The 23771-nt window shown below is 42.9% G+C and overlaps 1 protein-coding gene across 1 annotated transcript in view; it reads left to right on the top strand.

The window, feature by feature from the left end:
• Positions 1-20909, top strand: part of LOC309620531 (tRNA (uracil-5-)-methyltransferase homolog B-like) — a 111720-nt gene extending 90811 nt beyond the window's left edge. The window contains 3 exon segments of the mRNA XM_082377124.1: positions 9011-9076; positions 13350-13618; positions 19271-20909. Of these exon segments, the coding sequence (XP_082233250.1) occupies positions 9011-9076; positions 13350-13618; positions 19271-20016 (1081 nt within the window). The 3' untranslated portion in view covers positions 20017-20909.
• The last annotated feature ends 2862 nt before the right edge of the window (positions 20910-23771 follow it).

Here is a 23771-nt window from a genome sequence, read left to right as displayed (position 1 = left end):
GTCCTTGGAATTGTTCAGTCGATTCCTAATATTTCCCTGCAGGCCCGATTTGAATTTTCCACACAATTTGTTCGTTGTTTTAAATGACTAGGGCCCAGGCACCACCGCCTGACTGCCTAGGCTCAAATCCCAGCCGTACTATCTAAGCTGTTTTAGCTCAGACAAGCCACTTAACTTTTCTGTGCTTCAGTGTCCTTACCTGTCAGCTGGAAATGATCATAGCCCCATCCCATAAGGGCACTGTGAGTATTAAATGATATCATAAATGACTTACAACAGTACCTGCCACATAATAAGCACTCAATTAATGCTGGTATTAATATTATTTAAACTAAAGAGCTCTTGGGACTTCCCTGGTGGTCCAGTGGTAAAGAATCCGCCTTCCAATGCAGGGGACGTGGGTTCGATCCCTGGTTGGGGAACTAAGATCCCACATGCCGCGGGGCAACTAAGCCCGTATGCCACAACAACTGAGCTCGTATGCCTCAACGAGAGAGCCCACGTGCCACAAATTACAGAGCCCATGCACTCTGGAGCCCGTGCACCACAACTAGAGAGAGAAAACCCGCACACCACAACTAGAGAGAAGCCCGCGCACCGCAACAAAGGATCCCACGCACCGCAACAAAAGATCCCACATGCCGCAACTAAGACCCGACGCAGCCAAAAAAAAATAATAAAGAAAATTAATAATAATAAAAGAAAACTAAAGAGCTGTTTCATTTATTCCAAGTTATATAATAGTTAAAGCTAATCTTCACCAACAAAGTGTTAAATTTGCCCATCCAGAATATTAAACCCAAGCCCTAGACTTTTTTTTTTTTAATTTATTTATGTATTTATTTATTTTTGGCTGTGTTGGGTCTTCGTTTCTGTGCGAGGGCTTTCTCCAGTTGCGGCGAGCGGGAGCCACTCTTCATCGCGGTGCACGGGCCTCTCACTGTCGCGGAGCACAGGCTCCAGACACGCAGGCTCAGTAATTGTGGCTCACGGGCCTAGTTGCTCCGCGGCATGTGGGATCTTCCCAGACCAGGGCTCGAACCCGTGTCCCCTGCATTGGCAGGCAGATTCTCAACCACTGCGCCACCAGGGAAGCCCTAGACTTTTTGCTTAATGAGTTGTATTTCAAAGCATAATTCTTCACTAAATTTAACATATGATTATCCTTCATAAAATAAGTCTAAATAGAGGACAAATTGTTCTTCCCACTGAATGTTTTAATCTATGGTTAGTTCTTGGCTATGAGTTATATATCTTTTAAAACTTTGTACTTTTTATGTTGCTACTAGCTTTCAGTGAATGCTCTTTATGATATTCATTTCAGAAAAAAAGAATGAACTCTTTTTTGTCCTTGTAGGGGACTGATAATGGACTGATAATGCAAAGATATATATCTCGTCTGGTGTCAGTGAGCTCACGATGTACTGTGGGTGCAGTGACAGCTTTTTCAAGGAATGAGAAATTCTCTTTAGATGCCTACTTGGTAGTTTGTGAACTTTTGGCTTCTGCTTCACTTTTCTTCCAGGCCTCACCCGAATAGAAGCTTCTCCTAGTCTCTCCAGTTTCTTTGACAGTCAGCTGCCTGAAGCAACTCTCAAGATGCACCTTCACAGGTCTTGAAGGCAGAGAGGGAAGGAAACAGCTGAAGACCCATCATAGCTACCTACACACTTCTGAGACAGGCTGAGCCAAGAAATTGCCTTAGACTCTTCTTTCTGCTTTCAGAAACAAAGTCTCTCCCAACTTTGTTCACTTACATTCTGCTAGATGGTTGAAAAAGATGGGTTTGTGACATGGCTGGTTAAGGTTCTTTTTTTATGTTTTGAACAGATGAATATCTATTTCCCCTACTACCATCTCCCTCATTGTCCATTTCCCTTCGCTGAAGTCAGTCACTGTTACCAGTTTCTTGTGTATCCTTCCTGAGATATTCTATGCATATTTGTATATGTACACCCCTAATTTTTATACAATTGTAGCATACCATAAATGCTATTCTGCACCCTACTTTCTTTCACTTTTTACATAGAAGGCTGTTTCATATCAGTACATAAAGAGCTTCTTTATGGCTACATGGCTGCACAGTGTTCCATAATTATTATAGATATACCAGAATTTATTTAAGCAGTTCTTTGTTGGTGGACATTTAGGTAGTGTCCAACCTTTGGCTATTATAAACATGTTTATACATATTATATTTCACATGTGAGAGTATATCTCTAGGAGAAATTGATTAGGACACTTGGGTCATTGGCTTGTTCAGTTGCTTGGTGGCGATAAAACCACGGTACTGCGTGTGGAATCAAAAGATTCTAGGAGGCCTAGCCATGCCTAACTACACAGATGTCATGGGATGTTAAGCTAGACAGAATCTTGGAGATCCCAGAGAGAACCAAGATCACACAAAGATTTAGAAGCAGATCCAGGATTAAAACCCATAGTGTTTTACTCCAGTCTATAATGTAGCTCTTTTTACTACACCACACTGCTGTGGGTCAGAGAGATTTGGCGTGGCCTGATTTCTGTCCTGCCAGGCAGGACTGTGCATTATCTGGCCCACTGTGATCTCACTACCCTGTCTTCACATGATTTCTCTTCCCGGGATCTGACTTTGCCAACCTAATTTATCCTACTTTTCCCTGCTGCTTTGACTTCTCCCACTAATAATAACTCCATCTTTTTTAAAAGTTAGAACTGAAGTCCTTGACAATTGGGGGACCCTTTAGTACTAAAGCCAAGTAGGAGAGGCAGGAGTACTGGGAAGGATGTCTGGTAATGGCGTAAGATTTATGATCTTACACAAGCTTTCTTCTCTTAGTTCATCCATTGAGTCATCGTATAGTCTAGGGGGAGTCCCTTTCTCCTCTTGGCACGGCTGGAATATCTCCTTTCCTTGGCCATAAGGTCGAACACCTTAAGGTCCAACAAGCATATAATGTGCCCAATAGGAAAGAATATGAAAGTGTGTGCGGATAGTTTAATTCTTACTGAATTGTGCTAGGAAGCAAACTACAGGTGATATTCTTCGTGGGCAGCCCAAGGAAATCAAGGACCCATGTGTGGACTGACTCTTAAGTCTATCTTCACTTTGGCTCAGGCCACAGAGGGGTCAACTGCTGCCAGTATTTATGAAATGCGCACTATGATGATGGATAAAATTGTTTTAGGAACAGATTCTAGAGCTATCCCTGGGACAGTTTTTCTCAAGTTATGATCCTCTGAGCACTTGCATTACTCGAAGGATGGGGCCCTGGTATCTGCAAGTAGTCTTCTTTCCCAAATAATTCTTATGTGAATGTAACTATGAGAACTACTTCCTAAGGAATGGTAAATTGAGAAGATGGTTGTGAGCCTTTGAATTTGGGGTGGCCTGTAAAATTAGTGAGAAGAGCTGACCAGCAATTCCAGGTAGCATATGGATATTTCATTTGAGAGGATATAAAGACTGGGTTAGGTGCCTCCTATGTGCTTCCACAGATTCTGTGCTTCTATCATAACCCTTGTCACACTGTATTGTAGTTGAATGTTTTTGTCCCTTCCCCTGTAATCCAGATGGTTCTTAGTTGTGAGCAACAGAAATTGATTGGCTAATTTAAGCAGAAAATGCTTGTCTTAAAAGCATATTGAATAGCTCCCAGAATCACAAGTTGGACTGGAGAACCAGACTCAGGGCTACACAGCCAACATCACAGCTGTCACCATTACTACCACCATGCTAGCACCATTAGTGGGTTGGCTTAGGTCCTCAGAGATGCAGAAACCAAGCTGGGATTAGACATGCAGGAGATTTATTGGGGAAAATGTCAGTGAGAGAACATAGGGAGGGAGCCAGAGGAAGCTGGGAGAGGTGTTAAACTGCAGTGTAAATCTGCCCTTTATGGATGAGAGAAGGAAAGAAGGTTAGGTAGGAAGTGTCGTAGACTGAAGTGCAGTGCTAGTAAAGTTCGACCAGGCTGACGGGGAGTTCTGTTGCCAAAGTCACAGGCCACATAGTCCTGTGTCTCCCAGAAATGGGCATGACTTAGTATCCCTGCTGTGCTCAGTCACTGGCTGGGAGCAGTGTGGCTTCAGAACAAAGCAGCAAATATTGGGGTGAATTTAAAGCACAGCAGCTGGGGCAAAGGTCAATGACACTTCCCACACTGGAAGAACCAAGGGGCACATTTTCATGACTGTCTGAATTGGAGAAGATTGTCCACTTCTTTGGGTCACTGGCTCCCAATTCAAGGGATGGATCCTTGGATTGAGGGAGCCTAAGTCACATGCCTGTGCCCCAGCTACAAGGGGGCCCTGCTTCTTAGCAAGAGTCCTGTGTCCTCTCCCCCAGATAAAGGGGTTCAAATGCTGTACAGCAACACCCCTAAAGGGACAAATGTCTATTATACCATTACACTCTGTGAACCTCTTGAGAGCAGAGATCTTTGTCTTACTGCTATTACAAATAAATGTTTATTGAAATAACTGAATGATTGTGGCCAGCTAGTGTTCAAACGACCTTGTACACACACACACACACACACACACACACACACACACACACAAAATCAATTAATTTAGCCATCAGGGAAATGCAAATCAAAAGCCACTAGGATGGTTATAATGAAAAAAGATAAGTGCTGTTGAGGATGGGGAGAAACACAGTGCTGATAGAAATGTAAAATGGTGCAGCCACTTTGGAAAATGGATGGTGAGAGAGTGGCTTGGAAAAGGATAATCAAAAGTCTTTGTCCTTAGGGAGCTTAGAGCAAAAAGAGAAGGCCCAGAGGATACCTGACTGATTTTGCATTACATATCTTTTAAGGATTCTAACAGTCCAAACCGAGCATTCTACAGATGGAAGCCATTCTTCCATCCTTACTACTGATTCTCCAGGCCTTGTCCATCACCTCTCACCAGACAGTTCTGTGACTGGACTATCAGCCACTTGCAGCACATCTCTCTCCTTCCTCTCCTTTTCCCTCGTGGATGCCAGCTACCTCTTATGAATCAGCTCTGGCTGCAGGGGCTTTGTAAGCTCAAACCTATCTCCGAACCTTATGTAGTTCAGAGGGGTTCTGAAAGCTGATAAATACGCCAAGAGCTTTTCGATCAAACTGCTTTTAGACCCCGTTCTCTGTTCCTGCTGAGTCGGGGGCTGGAGGTAGGGGGAGTGGGGAGTCAAATCTTGGGTCTCCCTTTCTTGCAGAACCAAACCCCTGAACACGGCCTAGCATTCACGGGGAAGCACGGGGTTATCACCTCAGATGAGCAGTCCTTGGGAGAACAGTGCTCTTAATGGGGAAGGGGTTCCCAGGTCCTCAGCAGTCTCATGAGTATCAACATTTCCAGGTCTGTAGTCTTAAGAAGAGTAAAGGGCTGGAGTCTAGAGATTGTCTAAAAGAGGAAGGAGAGTTGGACAGAAACAGGGCAAATTCTCAGTCAGTTTCTCCCAGCAGGGCAAAAGGAGCAAGGAAATAAGAGACCAGAGGATTTAGTGACCTAAAGCGCCAGAGAGTCCTAGGGCTGAAAACAGAGAAGCTAGTGGGTGAGGGGGATCAAGTGGCAGGAGATTTACGCGTATATACCAACCTTGGGGAAATCCAAAAAAAATGTAACAGTAGGGTCTCTGCCTTCAAGGAGCTTATGGTAATTTAGTGGTGAAATAAAAATTAATATACTTGAAATAAGTTGTAATTTGGTGCTAAACTGTGGGATTGACCCAAAAAAGTGCTGTAGGAGCTCTGAGAAGGGAGAGATCATGTGGGCTGACATCCTCTGTGAGCTGAATGGCTTCCTGAGGCAGTAGGTGCCCCACAGGACTTTATGCTCCAGCTACAGTGGCTACAGCTTTTAGAGATGAGTGTGCCTGAGTCTTGTATGTTTTCCTGGAGGAAACACAGGGGAGGAAGCTTCATCATCATCACTATTTGTTAATCACTATCATCAACAAGAACCACAACAAACATTAACTGAGCATCCCTCCCTGAGTCTACACTTCTGTTTAGGAGGCAGGGCAAACACAGAAAGAGTTGAAGGACTAGATCAAGACAGTACATGCCAGTAGCACAAAGACAGAGGGAAAAGTGAGAGCTGGGGAGGTGAGGGAAGGCTTCCTGGAGGAGGTAATACTTGAACTGACCCTTGAAAGAAGATTAGGCTTTGGGCTAATGGAGAAAAGAGTGAAGGGGGTTGTAAACGGCCTCAACAAGGCACTGAGAGAGCAAGGCAAGTGTGATTAAGTGAGAAAACCTGCTGGACTGGAGCAAAGGGTGTGGCAGGGTAGCGTGGGCGATGAAGTTGGAGAGGAAAATAGTCTGATGATTATAGAGAGCCGTAAATGTCAGACAGAAGGAGTCATATTGGAACAAAGTAGGAAGGCAGTGTAGATTTGTGTATTTGGGGAATGACAAGGGCACAAGGAAGAACAAGGAAAGGCTAAAAGAAAGACATGGAGATTCTACAGTCTTCCTAGCTTCAGTCTCCCATGTCAGGGTGGCCAACTCATCCCAACTCAGCAAACAGATGAGTTTCTCACCCTACTTGTGATCCATCTTGGGAATAGGTCCTGAAGAAGCCCACAAGAAGTTCTGCACCGTATACTGTTGGCAGAGAACTTTGTGCCTTTTGGAAAGGCCCAAGCCATCAATACTATGTATGAAGTGTTCTCAGATAGCATTGCCCCGCCTTGTGAAACAGAAAGGAGGAAGGGTCAGCCTCCTAACCCAGCTGCTAACACAGGTACAGACCAAGATGGGACATCTGCTTCAAAAGCAACAACCTTTTGAAGCTGATCTGTTCTTGAATCAGCCCCGGGGAAAGGAGACAGCAATTGCAGGAATCTTAAAAACCAATACAACAGCAAGACTAAGCCTTTCTTGAAGCCATCATTTTGGTGGCTGCTACTTGGCTGCTCCTCACATAGATCCTTTTTACTGACTTCCTGCAGCAAAAGGAGATTGGCACAGGCTCGGCTACATTTATATTATTACCAGGAGGCAGATGTTTTCTCTTTTCCCCCCGGGGTTTAGAATTATGCAGATGAAGGCACAAAAACAAAAGCTCAGCGAGGTGGGGGAAGATGGCTCTTAAGAATCTAGGCAAATTTCAGAGCTCTTTAAGACACCCCTCTCAATTTTTACTAACAGCTCTCCTGGCTCCTCTCCACTCTATTTAGAATTTGGCACCTCTTCAGAACCTTACAGCCAAAGACCTGAAAGTTCATTCTAAAGTTCCCATCCTGGCCTCATTTTGCAAGTGGAGAAATCAAGGCATATAATATGGGTCTGTGGGCTGACCTTGAGTCTTTTTTTTTTTTTCAGGGGTGTAAAACACTAAAGGTTTATTTCTTGCTCATCCTAGATATGACCTTGAGTCTTTCTTTGACATTCCCTCTTTCTCTTTCTTCCTTCTGCTACATACACTCTCGCTTGGAAAGGAAACTCTACGGCCCAATTGCCCCCCAGGTCTCTCCCCAACCCCACCGTGATAAAATCTGTAGGGCAATAGGACCTAGGGAAATTCAACCCTGAGGTCGAGAGAGACACTCCTGCTTAACCGCCTGGCTTGAGCGAGTGTGGGAGCGAGCTAGTTAGGGAGGGCGGGGTAGAACTGGGGGTCTGCTGCTGTTGGCTAAGAGGAAAGCTGTGGCTCCCTCCAGGGTCCGGGGGTCGTGATGAGAAGTGCTTCTGAAGGCTGGCCCAAGCCCCTTTGTGTCGCGCCTCTATGCACCGAGTACCCTTCATCTGGCCGCCCTGGAACTCGCAGGCTGGTTTTGTTTGGCCCCAGCTGTCTCTCCCATTTCGTGCAGCCCCGCCATCGGTGCCTTCGTTCCTGAAGCCACCGACCTCTCACAGCTGGAACTGCGAGCCAGGCAGGGACCCCGGCAGCAGACGGCGCCCGAGAGTTTGCCGACATCCGTCGGGCCGGGTTGGCGCCCCGCACGTCGTGTTTTTCGCTAGCAAAGTTTCTCTGTGGAAAAGAAGCCCCTCCAGCTTTCTCTTGATCCTGTAGCGGGCGCGCGCTCTGCTTCTCTCCCCGGTGACTGCGCTCGGGGCCGGGGTTGTGGCTTTGCTCCTGCCCCTGGCCTGGCTGCCTTGGGGGCGGAGCTTGGGGAATTGGAGGAGCCGCCGTGAGAACGCTTGACTAAGCGCGGGTGCGGAGAGACCGCCGGCGAGCAGGCGAGCTAATAGCCGCAGCCTAGCATTAGCTAGGGTACCTGGGCAGTGAACTGGATCCCCGAAGGGACGCTCAGGCTGCGCCCACTCTTCTGCCCTGGCTCAGTTCTCGGCTGATTTGAGAGAGCACACTGGTCAGGGCTCCTCAAGAGGAGCTGCTGAGTGTCGGTGCCCCAGAGAGAGTGGCTACCCGCCCTGCCTGGGGGGCTGCGAAAGGCGGAGCCGCCACGGAAACAGCTGTTCCCATGGCTCTTGACGCGCCTGGAACTGGACTCCGGACTGGGCGCTAAGATGCTTGCGTTTTGCCTTGTCCAACTTCCACAGCACGTAGTTGACGATTGGAATCCTGGGCCAATCAAGAGTCTAGTTTCAAAGTGGTACTCCTGGCCTCTTCATCCCAGACTCCAGCAAGTCTAGTTTGAGACGAGAAGAGAGCGGTCTCCTGCTCTAATTAGTAGATCTCCGTTCTGGAATTGGACTTGACAGCTCTCCTCACCAATACTTGCACTGCAGTGGCTACAGGGTTCTCTTGGGAGGTGGGGATGGGAGTGCTCTGAAGACCAGACCACAACACTCAGAACCTCAACAATGGACCGAGTTTTTGAAATTCCTGAGGAGCCAAACGTGGAGCCGATATCCTCTCTGGAGGAAGATGTCATCCGTGGGACCAACCCCCGATTTACCTTTCCATTTGGCATCCTCTTCTCCACGTTTTTGTACTGTGGGGAGGCAGCAGCTGCCTTGTACATGGTTACAATCTATCGGAAGAATAGTGAAACCTACTGGATGACATACACCTTTTCCTTCTTTATGTTTTCATCCATTATGGTCCAGTTGACCCTCATTTTTGTCCACAGAGATCTGGCCAAAGACAAGCCACTATCACTGTTTATGCATCTAATCCTCTTGGGACCTGTTATCAGGTGAGCAACTTTTAAATCTTTTCCCTCCTCCCCTGCCCCCCAACTGTGCAGAGAAAGATGAATTTAATATTTTTAGGACTGTTACTGTGCCTCGAATCGAATCGATTCTCCCATTCCCTCCCACTCTTGGTTTCCCTGCCTGCCATCCAAAAAGTCTTATCTGCAGTCTTAAGTGCCACCACAATGAACATATGGCATGTACCTGTGTTCCGAAACCATGTATGGTACCATTAACAAGACTTCATTTGACAATGTTTGCTATCTGGATTTGGGTTGTGAAAACTGGTATGAGACCAATTGATGTGGTCACCTTGTAAACACAGGCTGTAGCTTCAGAGTGTGTTATTTTGACTCTGCCTTTTAGATGCTCTTTAAATTGGATGGAAGTTCCTTACCCCCTCCATCCCATCTCACATTCAGTTTCTTTACCCTGAGTTGCTTGGGCTGCTGCCACTGATATTTTCAAATTTTCTGGAGTTATTTGACATCTGGAAAGTATTTTAAGCCATTTGTGCTCATCTGGTACCCGAACCCATAGTAGTTTATTTTTCTCTGTCAGTTTATTGGTCTCCTATTTATCTCTGTATCTTTCTGCAATAAAGGTACACGGTTAGAAGGGGGCAAAGGAAGATAGCCTATCTCTCCATCTGGATGCTGTAGCACAATGTAATAGTATTGAGTCTTTCCATTCAGATTGCTTTGAAGGGACAAGAATGTGCCTTCAGGGAGATCAGCTCGGTGCTTTGTGACCACCTAGAGAAGTGGGATAGGGAGGGTGGAAGGGAGACGCAAGAGGGAGGAGATATGGGGATATATGTATATGTATAGCTGATTCACTTTGTTATAAAGCAGAAACTAACACACCATTGTAAAGCAACTATACTCCAATAAAGATGTTTAAAAAAACAAAGAAAGAATGTGCCTTATCCTAGGGATACAGGCATCTGTGTCAGAAGTCTCATCTGGATGCTATGTGATTTTCAAGGTAGAGAGATGTTGCAAAACTTCTGAGGTCAGTAGGAAAGAATGGACCAAGTTTATCTTGATTGCAAGAGAGGCGGAAACTTGCAGTCAGCTGAGGAATATGGGTCAGAGTGTTGATGTTGTAATTGCAATGGGAAGATATTTCATCCTTAGAAATAAACACAGTCTGAAACTGACTAAGGATGGAACTGCCCCCTTTAAAAAATTTTTTTATCAATATGTTTAGATGGGGAGGAATTGATTACACTCCATCAGCGAAAATATGAGACATCGACAGAAACAGTGGCCTGGAATTCAGGAGACCTGGAATCTAGTTTGCCCTCTGTCATTGACTAGTTACATGGCCTTGGTGAAATCCCTGAAGATGCCTTGAGCCTCAGTTCCTTCATCTGTAAAATAAATGGGTTGGGCTAGATCATGGGTCTCAAACTCAAACACTTACAGGGGCCAGCCAGGCAGGTATCATAAATGACTGAAGCAAGCCAAGGATGAGAAAAAACAGTAGTTTCATGTGTGATGATAAGTAAAAATGAAGTCTCGGTGTCAGAGAAATGATGGAGCGTTAGTGAGTACTGTGGCGGTCTGGAGTCCGCAAGATCTGCCTAAAGGAGGCCAGCCGCTCTACAGAACAGCTCCAGCCCATTGTTTCCCTGTTGGAATTCAGACCCAGTATCGCCAAGGCCCCAACTTTTCAGGACAAGCTCCCAAGACAGGATTTTATGTGAAATAGAATGATTGAACATGTTGACAGCTGATTTTGGTAATTAAATAAAAGCACTGTCCGGGCCAAACACACCACAGCTGTTCGTCAGATGTGACTCAGCTGGCCTAGGCAACCTCTGGACTAGGTAATCTAAAGGGCCTTTCCAGTTCTAAATCTTTGAAGTTAAGCTGTGAAAGGAAGACCTCATCTCGAACTTGGAACCAAGATGTCATTTAGAGATGTCATTAGAGCAAGGAAACCATTCTTCTTGCCCTTTTCAAATGCAATATATTGAGTTAACGGATCAATCCCTCTGAAGATGCAAATTTCAGTAGGTTCTGCCCCAGCTCCCCGTTTCAACTTCTCTCTTTGCTTTGTGGCCTCCCAAGCCATCTTTGATTTGGACCGTCCATATGGAGTGTTGAGTACTATGTTTCATTTTTGTCATTTAGCTCCCACTAGAAATGATCGGAAAGCATTTATAATCTCAGTCAGCTACCCCACAGCAGGGAAAAAAAATAATTAAAAGCTCATAAATCATATCCTTGATAATGCTTATTTTCAAGGCAAATTACTTTTTAGGTAGGCAGCAACTTGATGAATGCTATTAGGCACATGGAGGTGTTTGGAGGGCCTGGCTCCCTTGTATGAAACGCAAAGATACTTCTGGAAATGAAAATGTACTCTCATTTGCTGCCGCTTATAAGCAAGGCAAACACGCTTACTTAAACCAGTAAATGGCCTTAAGAATAGAAGCATAAACAGAATTCTTCATGCCACCACCTCCCCCAGTGTTTTATTCAGCAATAACATTGATGGGCTTGGGTTAAAATCTAAACTCTCTTGTTGGAAATGCACTTATGCATTTTTCCTGAATAAGAAGAGAAAGTTGCTTTTTTTTTCCTTTTCTGTTCTCTCCTTCCATCTTTTGCTCTCCTGGATTTTAGAGTTTTCCCTACAACATGGATGTTTCAAACTACATGCTTTAGGCTGGTACACACGCACCAATCTCAAAGGGATCCTGTGGGAAAATGATACAAATGAACTTATTTACAAAACAGACTCAAAGACTGAGAAAACAAACTTATGGTTACCAAAGGGGAAAGGTGGTGGGGGGAGGGATAAATTGGGAGTTTGGGATTGACATATACACACTACTATGTTTAAAATAGATAACCAACAAGGACCTACTGTGTAGCACAGGGAACTCTGCTCAGTATTATGTAACAACTTAAATGGGAAAAGAATTTGAAAAAGAATAGATATATGTATATGTATAACTGAATCACTTTGCTGTACACCTGAAGCTAACACAACATTGTAAATCAACTATAGTCCAATATAAAATAATTTTTTTTAAAAAAGGGGTCCTGTGGAGAATGGCAGCCAGCACTGTTCCAAGCTTTTCTATTGGGAGCCAAAGGCCTAGAGAGCATATAAATCTGAGCTCGTCTTTGGTCTGTTTTTTTTGTTGTTGTTAAATTACATTGCCATTATTAATTATTATCTTCTCCTTCCATCACTTCTCACCCTGTATTCTTTTTTTCCTTCTTACTCTTTCATTTACTCAGCAAATGTTTATCAAATGCCCACTATGTGATAAGAGCAGTGGGTAAGATAAATGCAACCCGTGCCCTCAGCCTGTCAGGAAAGACTGCTTAATTTTTGACACAACTGTTCTTACTTAGAAGAAATAGTCCACAGTTTCCATTTATTTCAGTGTGAGTGGGGGAAGTGGTAACTCAGGTGTTCCAAAACAATATGTTCTAGTTGCTTCTCTTTTCACCACATCAGAACTGCTAAAGACTTCTGATTTATATGGGGGATATGGGACAGGTACAGCAGGAAATGTGGTCTTAATATTATTTCAAGGATGATAGGATCTCATAAGGATGTTTTACTCTTTGTAGAGAAAGAATGAAGTTTAAAAGGCTATTGTTCCCAAACAGGTCAAGAGGCACCCAGAACAACCTTTAAAGAGATCTTTTGAGGTTCCCTAGGTATATAGTACACTCGGTTCTGAGTTGTCAAGCCTTTTAAGTACCTTTGTTGCTAAATGGCTTTCCTGTGTATTTGAGAGGTTTTTCCAGATCCCCTCCAAGACTTTTTGGCTGCGACAGTTATAGTTGTGGGCTTTGTCTTGAAAAAGCAGAGCTCAAAAGCTCTGATTATGGAGCTGAAAGCTTTGAGTAAGGAATGCTTTACCTCAGGAACCTGAGGTGTTATGAAAACCAGAGCCTTTTGGAACCTTCATCATTTTCTCTCAACACATTTTTTTTTCCTCAACACATTTTTAATGTCTTTGTGTTCAAGCCATTTTTCTGTCACAGGCTTATTCTTAAGTCCTCAAACACTTCTGAATTGGTGTTCTTAGGTTGGTCGATTGCCAACCCAACACAAAGGATTTAGACTGAGGTGACACGTGGAAGGCATGACCAACTCCTTGCCTCATGAGAAATGAGTAGAACAGGAGAGAAGGAATGGCAAAAAGTAGCACAGCCCTCCTGAGTTATTGTTCCCCCCTCACTACAACTTTCCTTCCTAGGACAGCTTTAGTTAAGTACTCATGATGCTTTACTTCTGCAGATGTTTGGAAGCCATGATTAAGTACCTCACACTGTGGAAGAAAGGAGGGCAGGAGGAGCCCTATGTCAACCTCACCCGAAAGAAGATGCTAATAAATGGCGAGGAGGTGCTGATAGAATGGGAGGTGGGCCACTCCATCCGGACCCTGGCTATGCACCGCAGTGCCTACAAACGTATGTCACAGATCCAAGCCTTCCTGGGCTCAGTGCCCCAGCTGACCTGTCAGCTCTATGTGACCCTGATCTCTGCAGAGGTCCCCCTGGATAGAGGTGAGTGGGGTCAGGAGAGGGGAGGGCTCCACTGAAATCAAGGGTCTTAGAAATCTACACCTGAGCTGTCCAATATACTGGCCACCAGCTTCATGTGGCTATTTAAATTAAAATGAAAAATTTATTTCCTCAGTCATACTAGCCACATTTCAAGTGCTCAGTAGCTACGTGTGCCTAGTGATTACTCTATTGGTATTATAGAACTAGTTCTATTGGACAGCACCAAGAGTCAACTTGGGGAGCCAGACATCTCAGGCCTGCCAGATTTCTTAAACTGGGGTAAGGTATTTAGACTAAAAATGCCACAGATAAACCCTCTCTGGACCCAGAAGAAGTGAGTAATACCAGCAGCCAGTAGGACATTTTCCCTACCCACAGAGTTTAAATTGTACTGAGTGTGTTTGGTTGGTTGGTTGGTTGGTTGGTTGGTTGGTTTAGGGATGGCTGCCTTTAAGTAAGAGGTTCCCAAATATTACGGATCATGAGAAAACATAATTACTGGATGAAAGCTTCCTTTAAAACTTACATCCCATACTCAGACCTGAATCAATCTGAGTGTGGGAGACCAAGAATCTGCATTTTTTTTAACGTACCCCAGTTGATTCTGATCAGCCACTTTTGGGAACCACTGATTTAATCACTCCTTCCAACTCCAGTGGGGAGAAAGAAAAAGGGGTGTGGAATGAATACTGATGCGAGTCAGGCCTGGTCCCAGTCCTGACCTTCTCTGTAATCTTTAGAGGAAGTTACCAAAGAGGTCACTGTCTTAATTTCCCACTTGTAAAAGAGGGATCCCGAGATGAGTAAGCCTCTAGCTTGGGCTGGAGCTGGTACAGCTGTGGGTACAGCTTTGGACCATTTCCTTATTATTAGGTGCTGACCCTGCTTGGCAAAGCCGTATGTTTCAAATAAAGGAGGAAATGTGCCCTCTTTTTTTCTCTACTAAGAATTGTTCATGCAGTTCTACTGGTCTTGAAGCTTTTTACCTACCTAGAATTGACAGTAGTATGGGGAGAAAAATCTGGAAATGATGATGCTCTTCCTCCTGGGAATTTTGAGGGTAATTAAATCATCTAATTAAAATATGTATGCATCATAAAAGTAATACATGCACAAACTGGATGGCCTGCAGGTAATTGTACATGCACAGACTATTTCTAGAAAGATATGCAAGGAACCATTTACCTCTAGCGAGTGAAAATGAGAAGTCAGCTGACTTTTATTAGCTTTTACTTTATACCCTTTTATATGGTTTGGATTTCTTTTTACCATGATCATGTATTACTATTTTTGGTCCTTATTTTTTTTAAATATAAAAATCAGACATGGTTATGGTAAAGATTCAAAGCTGTACAGAACATATATATAAAATAGGAGATGTAATCTGACTTCCCAAAGGTAATCTGTTTACCATTTAGTGTATATCCTTCCAGACTCTTTCCTTCCTCCCTCCCTCCCTCCCTCCCTCTCTCTCTCTTTCTCTCTTTCTCTTTCTTTCTTTCTTTCTCTCTCTCTCTCTCTCTCTCTCTTTCTTTCTTTCCTGTGCTATACAGCAGGTTCTCATTAGTTATCTATTTTATACACAGTAGTGCAGACTTCTTTTTATTATGTAAATATAAACATACATACAACATATATATGTGTATATATATATATATTTGCCAAAAAAGGCAAATTAAACATTCTATTCAGCAGCATGTTTTTTTCAAAAGTATGCCAATATTTCTTCAACAGTTATTTATATATATAATAATAATAATGATAAATATACTATATATTTCCTTTATATGAATTGGACCATTCTTTCTTATTTCCCTAATCTTCTGTTGGTAGGATTAAAGTTTGTTTATAATTTTTCCATCCATGCAAAAAAGTTTTTCTCTGATTACAGACTATGCTCCTGTGAACATCTTTATAAGCATCTGTGTACTGGAATGAGACTTTGTAGAATAACTTCTTAGCAGTAGAATTGCTGGGAGAAAAGATATGCATATTTAGAATTTTAGCAGTACTGCCAAAAGGTTGTATGAATTTGTATTCCCACCAGCAGTGTATGAAGATGCCTGTTTCTTTATATCTTAAACTAAATATTTATATAATTATAAAATAACTGTTTTAATAGTTTACTTTCTTTATGAGTGAAGCTGAGCATCATTTGGTCATTCTGTTCTTTAAATATCTTATTTATATGTTACTCACTTTTTCTAGTGGGTTGTTTATCGTTTCCTTATTAATTTGGAGGATCTATTTACTTATTCTGGCTATTAATCCTTTCTCTGCTGTGGATAAGTGTGTATGTATACATTTGTATAATGTTCTGTATGTGTGTACACACACACATTTTAAATGTGCATATACATGTCATACATGCAACAGATGTGCAACACACTATATGTAAGAGACAATATACTTGTAGTCTTTTCTGGCATTTTGAAGTATTAAATTTTTATGTATTCAAATTCTTTATGGCTTTTAGGTCTTGTGCCTTTCAAAGGCCTTTCACAGCTCATATCTAGTAGAGCAATTTAGCCTGATCTTCCAAACAGAATGAATTTTCACAATCAATTTGTCAATTCCCCCACCAGAAAACAAAACAAAGCAAAACAATAACAACAAAAGAAAAAACATTTTATTGAGACTGTGATTGGGATTGCATTCAGTTGTTTAGGTTATTTTAGAGGGAGTTTACATCTTTACAGGATCAATCAATTTCATATTAGAAGATAATTTAACTCTCCATTTCGTTAAATATTTAAAAATCACTTCATCAAGGTACAATTGACAAACAAAAACCTCTACCTATTTAATGTGTACAACTTGATGAGTTTGGAGATAAATATACATCGGTGCAGCATCGCTACACTCTGTGCCATAAATATGTAAGACCCGTAGCAAGAAAACTATAGTTGACCCTGGGTATCTGCAGGGGATTGTTTCCAGGACCCCCTGCGGATACCAAACTCCGTAGATTTTCAAATCCCTTATATAAAATGGTGTAGTATTTGTGTATAACCTGTGTACCTCCTCCCGTATAGTTTACATCATCTCTAGGTTACTTATAATACCTAATACAATGTAAATGCTATGTAAATAGTTATGAATATGATGTAAATGCTAAGTAAATAGTTGCCAGTGCATGGCAAATTCAAGTTTTGCTTTTTGGAACTTACTGGAATTTTTTCCCGAGTATTTTCTATCCATGGTTTTGGTTGTATCTGTGGATGCAGAGGGCCAACTATATACAAGTTTACCGAAGTACATGTCATTAAATATTTTTAAATATACTTCAGTGAAATGGTATCATTTTCTTATTATAGGTTTTTCACATTTTTGTAAGGCTTATGTCTATCTATCAGTTTTGAAATCACCTGATTTCCTAAGTGTCAGGGTAGCACCTAAGCAAAGTAAATGCATCTCCTGCACTTTTGGAAATAGAGAATGGTGATGATGATGATGATGATGATAGGAGCTAACAGATAGCATTTACTATGTTCCAGGCATTTCTCTATTTCATTTAAATCTTCACAACAACACTATGAGATACTTGTTATTATCCACATTTTACAAATGAGAAAACAGAGGCACCAAGCAGTTAAGCGAATTCCCCCACAAGGTTCCATAAGTAATAGATGGCAAAGAGGTTTGGAATGCAGGACATCTACCTTTAGGATCCGTGTTTCTAACTATAGGTCACTCTACAAAGGATGTAAGGGAAACTTTCTACAAGGCCTTGTTTTCAATTCTTCAGTGATTTCTCCTATTAAAAACTTTCTGACAACACCCTCTCTTTTAAGGTTTTGTGAACTACTTCTTGGTTTTAGTTTTCCTCATTTTCACCCACCCTCCTGTCTTCTCTTTGCTACCCCTTTTCTTACTCCTTTTTCTCTGGAAGGCCATCCAGATCAGCATAGATGAGCAAATTTCACTAGTAGCATTATGACCTCTTATGGCATGTGTCTTTTTGTAGGGAGACAGATGGAAGGTGTTTTTACATTTATTGGAAGCATCAGGCTTTCTGCTTTTTATTACACTACTATCAATAAACAAGTTCTAAATTTAAGGGAAAGCATCACCACACTTGGCTGGCTGTACATATGCCCTGATGTTCCAAACTCCACAAGGAGCATCAACTCTTGAGGATGGGACTGAGAGTGGTTTATAAAGCTAAGAGTATATCAAATCATTACGCTGTACACCTTAAACTAATACAATGTTATATGTTGATTATATCTCAATAAAGCTGGAAAAAAATAATAAGGAATAAAAATAAAGGTAAGAGTAGACACTTTAAGAGAGTCTTCCAGTCTTAGAGACTGCAACCCTCTACTTAGAGCTGGAAAAGATCTCGGAAACAACGCTGTGCTTCTTTTTGGGTTTCTATCAGAAGGTCTTTACTTTGCTTGCAGATTAAATTGACATTTCAGTGGCTCTAGTTCCCTGGATCCAGTGTTTTTATGGGAACAGAAAGCTCCAGCTTTTCTTTTGGATGAGTACACTCTGGCGTCTCACTCTCCTTGAGAGCACTAGATTTTTCTTAGTGATTGGTATCCTCTGATATAAAGAAAGGAAGAAAAGGAAAGAGCCACTGTGTGACCTATAGTTGAGACTTAGGATAGCAGGATTAGAGGGCATCCTGATCCTTCAGGGCCCCTACTCTAACGCACAATGGTATGGATGTTATGGGCTAGGAAATGGGATTTTTAAATTTTTAAACCACTCTGCCAGAAGTTTGGGGATTCCTAAAGTATACCAAAGCATTGGGAAATTGGTATTGCTGATGAGTAATACAAGCAACTCTAGAGTATCTCAGTGTAGGTCACCTAGGGGACCGAGGCACATGGATATTCAGTGAGTCGCACAAGCTCTCACACTGCTGAACCAAGCACTTCTAATCGTAGGTATGTTATGGTGCCTCTCTAAACTCAGAATTCTTCATTAATTCCACAAACATTTGTTGAGCACCTACTATGCTCCAGGCAGTGTGCTAGGCTCTGGTGATACAGCAGTGAACAAAATAGACATGGTCCCTTCTGCCCTCATGGGATTTCCAGTATATATTTTATGTTCCAGAAGCATACACAAGCAAGATTAGTTCCTTGAAGAAGATGTTCATCAAAGCAGGGACTTCTATAACCAAAGGCATTCTCTCTGAGTCTCCTAAGACTGGATTTTTTTTCAGATCAAGTTCTCTCTGCCTCCAGCACTGTTTTCTCAGAAGCTTGTTTCATCAGGTAGATGCTGCCCATCCCTTTATATGTACTCTTCTTGTGTTAGTGACCTCTCAATGCTAGTGACCTCTCAATGATGGTTCTGAGGCCCACTGTTTTTTTAGTTTATTTTGTATGTTTACATGATTATTAAAATATTACCAGTATATGTTCATTTCTTATTTCATGGGAAATTTAGAAACTAGAGAAATGTAGAAAAAATTAAAAACTGCCCCAATCCCTGTCATGCAAAAAAATTTAGTTTATTTCCATTTTCTTTCTGTGTATGCTGTTTGTTTACATAGCTCTGTTCATTCGTAGGTTTGCTCTTAACTTGGGCCCTTGAGTCTCACCTATCATCTCTCTGGACCTCTGGGTCAGAGTACAAACTTCACCAACATTGACTGATTATCTATTTTCTTCTGTTTCTTTTTTTTTCTTACAGCTGTGCTAATAGTCTTTTCCCTGATATCTGTCACCTATGGGGCTACCCTCTGCAATATGTTGGCTATTCAGATCAAGTACGATGAATACAAGATTCGCCTTGGGCCACTAGAAGTCCTGTGCATCACCATTTGGCGGACATTGGAGATCACCTCCCGCCTCATGATTCTCGTGCTCTTTTCAGCCACCTTGAAATTGAAGGCTGTGCCCTTCTTATTGCTGAACTTCCTGATCATCCTCTTTGAGCCTTGGGTTAAGTTCTGGAGGAGTGGTGCCCATATGCCCAGTAACATAGAGAAAAATTTCAGCCGGCTTGGCACCTTAGTGGTGTTGATTTCCGTTACCGTCCTCTATGCTGGCATCAACTTCTCTTGCTGGTCAGCTTTGCAGTTGAAGTTAGCAGACAGCGACCTTGTTGAGAAAGGTCAGAACTGGGGACACATGGGCCTGCACTATAGTGTGAGATTGTTAGAGAATGTGATCATGGTCTTGGTTTTTAAGTTCCTTGGAGTGAAAGTGTTGCTGAATTACTGTCATTCCTTGATTGCCTTGCAGCTCATTATTGCTTATCTGATTTCCATTGGCTTCATGCTCCTTTTCTTCCAGTACTTGCACCCGTTGCGCTCACTCTTCACCCACAATGTAGTGGACTATCTCCACTGTGTCTGCTGCTACCAGCACCCTCGGGGCAGGGTTGAGGACTCAGAGCCATCCGTTGATGCTGAAGCAGGGCAAAGCATTGTCTGATTCTGTCTTTTGGGTATTTTGGGATGGGTTGGGGTTGCCAAGAGCAACCGTGAAATTGAAGGAGACGATGAGGCTCATGGGTGAGTACCCACCAGGACATTGTTTTGAGTTTTCTGTAAGCCTATCAGAAGAAAGAGCAGCCCCCAAATAGATTTTATTTCCTTAAGATTGACTGCTATGTTTGGACACCAAGGTAACCACTGTGTACCTGGGAGGGTCAGAGATATCATTCACATTCCTCCCACCCAGGTCAGCTGTCTGGCTGCCCTATGAGATAACTTACCTCCATGCACCTAAGGCTCTCTGTAGCTCTGCTCATTGGCTTGAGCGTTACTGAGGTTTCTGTGGGCTGGACTGAATGGCCCAGAATCCCACCAGAATATATCCTGACTGATCAGAGGATGTGCCTGCTTATCAGCTATGGGTACCTCCCAGGAAACAGTCTGACTTATGTGAAACCTGTAACTGTGAACGTGGCTGGGGTCTTTTCATTCCAGTGAGAAACACTGATTAAGAGGAAAACCCCCACTATTAAAAGAGCTGCTCCTTAAATGAGTTAGCTCTCCATTAGGACTTTACTAGTGATCATTCATCAAGGATCTTTCTTTTCAGTGGCCCTTCAAAGGCACGCTCTGAGGAGGGAGTACAGAGTGGGTTTCCTTCAAGGCATAAAGCAGAATGACTATCTCAGGGACCTGCATGGGCCTCCACAGTGCTGAGTGGAGTGGTTGAATCAAAGCTCTCACTTCATGCCTCCTTATCAGGGATTCCCTCCAACCTGGCTTTTCTGTGCTCTTTGACCAACATTGATGTAGATCTCAGAGAAGCTGAACTGTAATTGAAAATGTTTCTAATGTGTGGAAGAAATGAAGATTGCTTTGTGTTTCCTACTATCCTGAGTATTTTGTTGATTTGTTTTTTAGGGGGGAGAGAGAGGTAATGATAGCTAGGACATCGCCTTTATGTTGTTTGGGGTTGGGAGAGTGGCTAACACTCCAAGGTAGAGTGAAGGCAGAGGAGGGAAACGAGATCACGTTAAATCATCATCGGTACTGCTTCCTGCCCACAGGATTTTATTTTCTAATAAGGAGCATATGCTTATCAACCATCTGCTCGCTCACACACCCCCAGTGGATGAAGGCAGTTCTCCCTTCCTTATGTTTCTTAATGTTTATATCTTTTATGAGTTGGGTATTTTGATGAGAAAGTCAGCTGGATGCCTCTAAAGTCACCAAGGAATTGAAGTTACTGTGGCCACTGCCTATTGGGATCGAGTATCCCAGCATTTACCTAACTAATGCTTGCCCCTCACAGACCAGGAAAGTGAGAAGAGCTCCTAGTAGCGTGTACAGTTGTGCCCACCACAATGCTGTGAAGAACTGTGAACAATCTAACCTAAGGCTTTCCATTCTCATCCAGTTTTACTCTTGGGATCATGTTAAGAATTTATCTTGAGCCATTTCCCCTCCTCTTATACAGTGTCAGGACATTATGTTGGAAGAGCTCCCTCTTCTAAGTAGCAGGGCTATGAGCCAGAATTGTCCTATTTGCTGATATGTCTAGTGTGGTTTTCCCATCTTCAACCACTGTTTGGGGCTAAAAGGATTGGATACTTAATTTGGGGGAGAGTGAAGTGACTTGCTTTGGAGCAGTGGAGATTTCCTTTTTCAACCTAACTCCCGCGTTCCTCATCCTCATCTTTCATGATAGAGATGAAGGTTGTTGTCATAAAAAGCACACACTGCTGTCCTCTGACTGTTATTCAAGGTGCATTTGAAAGAAATAATCTACCAAACCTCCAGAAGAACACACTGCCTCTTTGGAATTCAAGCAAGAATTTCTCCCTAATGGTTAATATGCCTTCCTTTAAGAGCAAGAGCAGTGTGGAACTATAATTTGGTCCATAAAAGCCGTGTGACTCGGCTACTTAAGGGTCAGATGCTATGAGAACACAGAGACACACAGTGAGCAAGGCAAACCAATTAGAGCTGGAGTGGAGATACACAGGGCAGAAAAATGTGCCTCATGCCGGACCAGGCATATTTTCCCCCACGTATCCTCTCCAGCCTCAGTGACTTAATATCCCAGGAATGCAGCGAGTTTAGGGTAAGGAGTGTGGAGCAAGTTCCACCTGAAAAACCTGTTGCCCTTACCTACAGAGGAGAGACACTAGTGATACATTATACAAATGAACCTTCAGAACCTCCTGTAGGTGGTGGCCTTTCTGTTCCACAGCAATCTCTTAAATACACAGGAGATGAAGAAATTGTGGAATACGGGGGGTAGAGCAGAGGAAAGTGCTCCCTTCCATCCGCAAACAGTTCTTTAATTGACAACTCTCTTTTTATCCTCAAATCTTAAAGTAACACAGGGTACTTTTGTAGGGGCAAGTCTAATGGAGTGGGAGAGGAGGCAGAGATGGGGCCAGCAAATAGGTCTTGGAAAAGGAGTGCAGAATCACAAAGTTTGGGTGTAAATGCTAGGCCACTGTAACAACAACTATCCTCGTGTCATTGGAAAGTCAGTAGGCTAAGTATGGGGAAATGAACATATTAAGGAAACGTATTAAATAAACTAATGGTCATCAATTTCATTTGCTCCACGAATGCCTTAAAGACTATGGGCATAGAACCATGAGGCACTGTCGGATAATTAAAGACTAGCTAATATTTATGAGCACTTATGATATGTCTGGCATGGTCCTTTATATGCATTATTTCATTCAATCCTCAAAACAACTCTTATGAGGGTAGGTACTGTTATTCCACGTTTTACAGATGAGGATTCTAAGGCATAGAAAAGTGAAGTGACCTGCCTAAGGTCACAGAGAGTGTCAGAGCCAGATTCAGTCTTGGGCACTCAGGCTCCAGACCTTATACTCTTGATCATGACGTAAACCTCTAAGTTCTCTTAGGTCTTTTGTGAAATTATTTTAATATGTTAGTGGTTTCAAGAATATTTTATGGGCTATGGCTGGGTTCGTATCAAGCATGCTTTCTCACAAACACTCCTTATCAAGGGGCACCACTCAGTTCACTCTAGAGAAGGGTCAAGTCCTAAAAAGCTTAGGATAAAAACCGAGCATGTGTTCACATGCACTTATAGGCTGGGGACTGGGAGAGTTAGGAAGTGGGGGGTGAAGGGAATCATTTCCTTTCTAGTTTCAGGATTTTGTCTCCTGTATATTCTTAGACACATACCTTCTAGACCCTGGTTGTGGGGATAAAACTGGAGGGAGCAATTCCCAGTCAGGTTTGTATGAGTACTTCCTCCAGAAATAACCAATCAGAGCAGGGTAGTGCTGAAGCTCATTCTCTTATACTTTCTCTTGCCAACACTGCTCTTACTCCTGCTGAGAAGCTGACTCCCAGAGCAGGCCAGAGGATGGGGATGGTACAGAATAATGCCCCACTGGGAGCTGTCAGTCCTGAGAGACTAGGTCAACCTTGAGTGCTCTTTCAGCTAGCCCCCTCATCCCTGCACCTCACAAGGTCATAGTCCTTAGCATTACAGAATTGATTGCTACTTCCTGGGATAGGCGAGGTGGGCGGCTGTAGGGTTGGGTACTCCCCAGGATATTTCCATCTAAATCCATGAGACTCTGTCTCTGAGAAATCTTTTAGTACAAAATCAGTTGACTCTGGACCCTCCAAAATATTTATCTAAGAATGGAGATCCTCCTTCTCTGAAGCTTTTGCTATTGGGCTTTATTACTGTTGGGAGGCGGGGATATTGAGTAATATCCTCTGAACTGA

Source organism: Balaenoptera borealis, assembly GCF_965194805.1.
Source record: "Balaenoptera borealis genome assembly, chromosome: X".
NCBI classification, from domain to species: domain Eukaryota; kingdom Metazoa; phylum Chordata; class Mammalia; order Artiodactyla; family Balaenopteridae; genus Balaenoptera; species Balaenoptera borealis.
The sequence above is the reverse complement of the archived record's forward strand: the minus strand, read 5'-3'. Positions and strand labels throughout refer to the sequence as shown.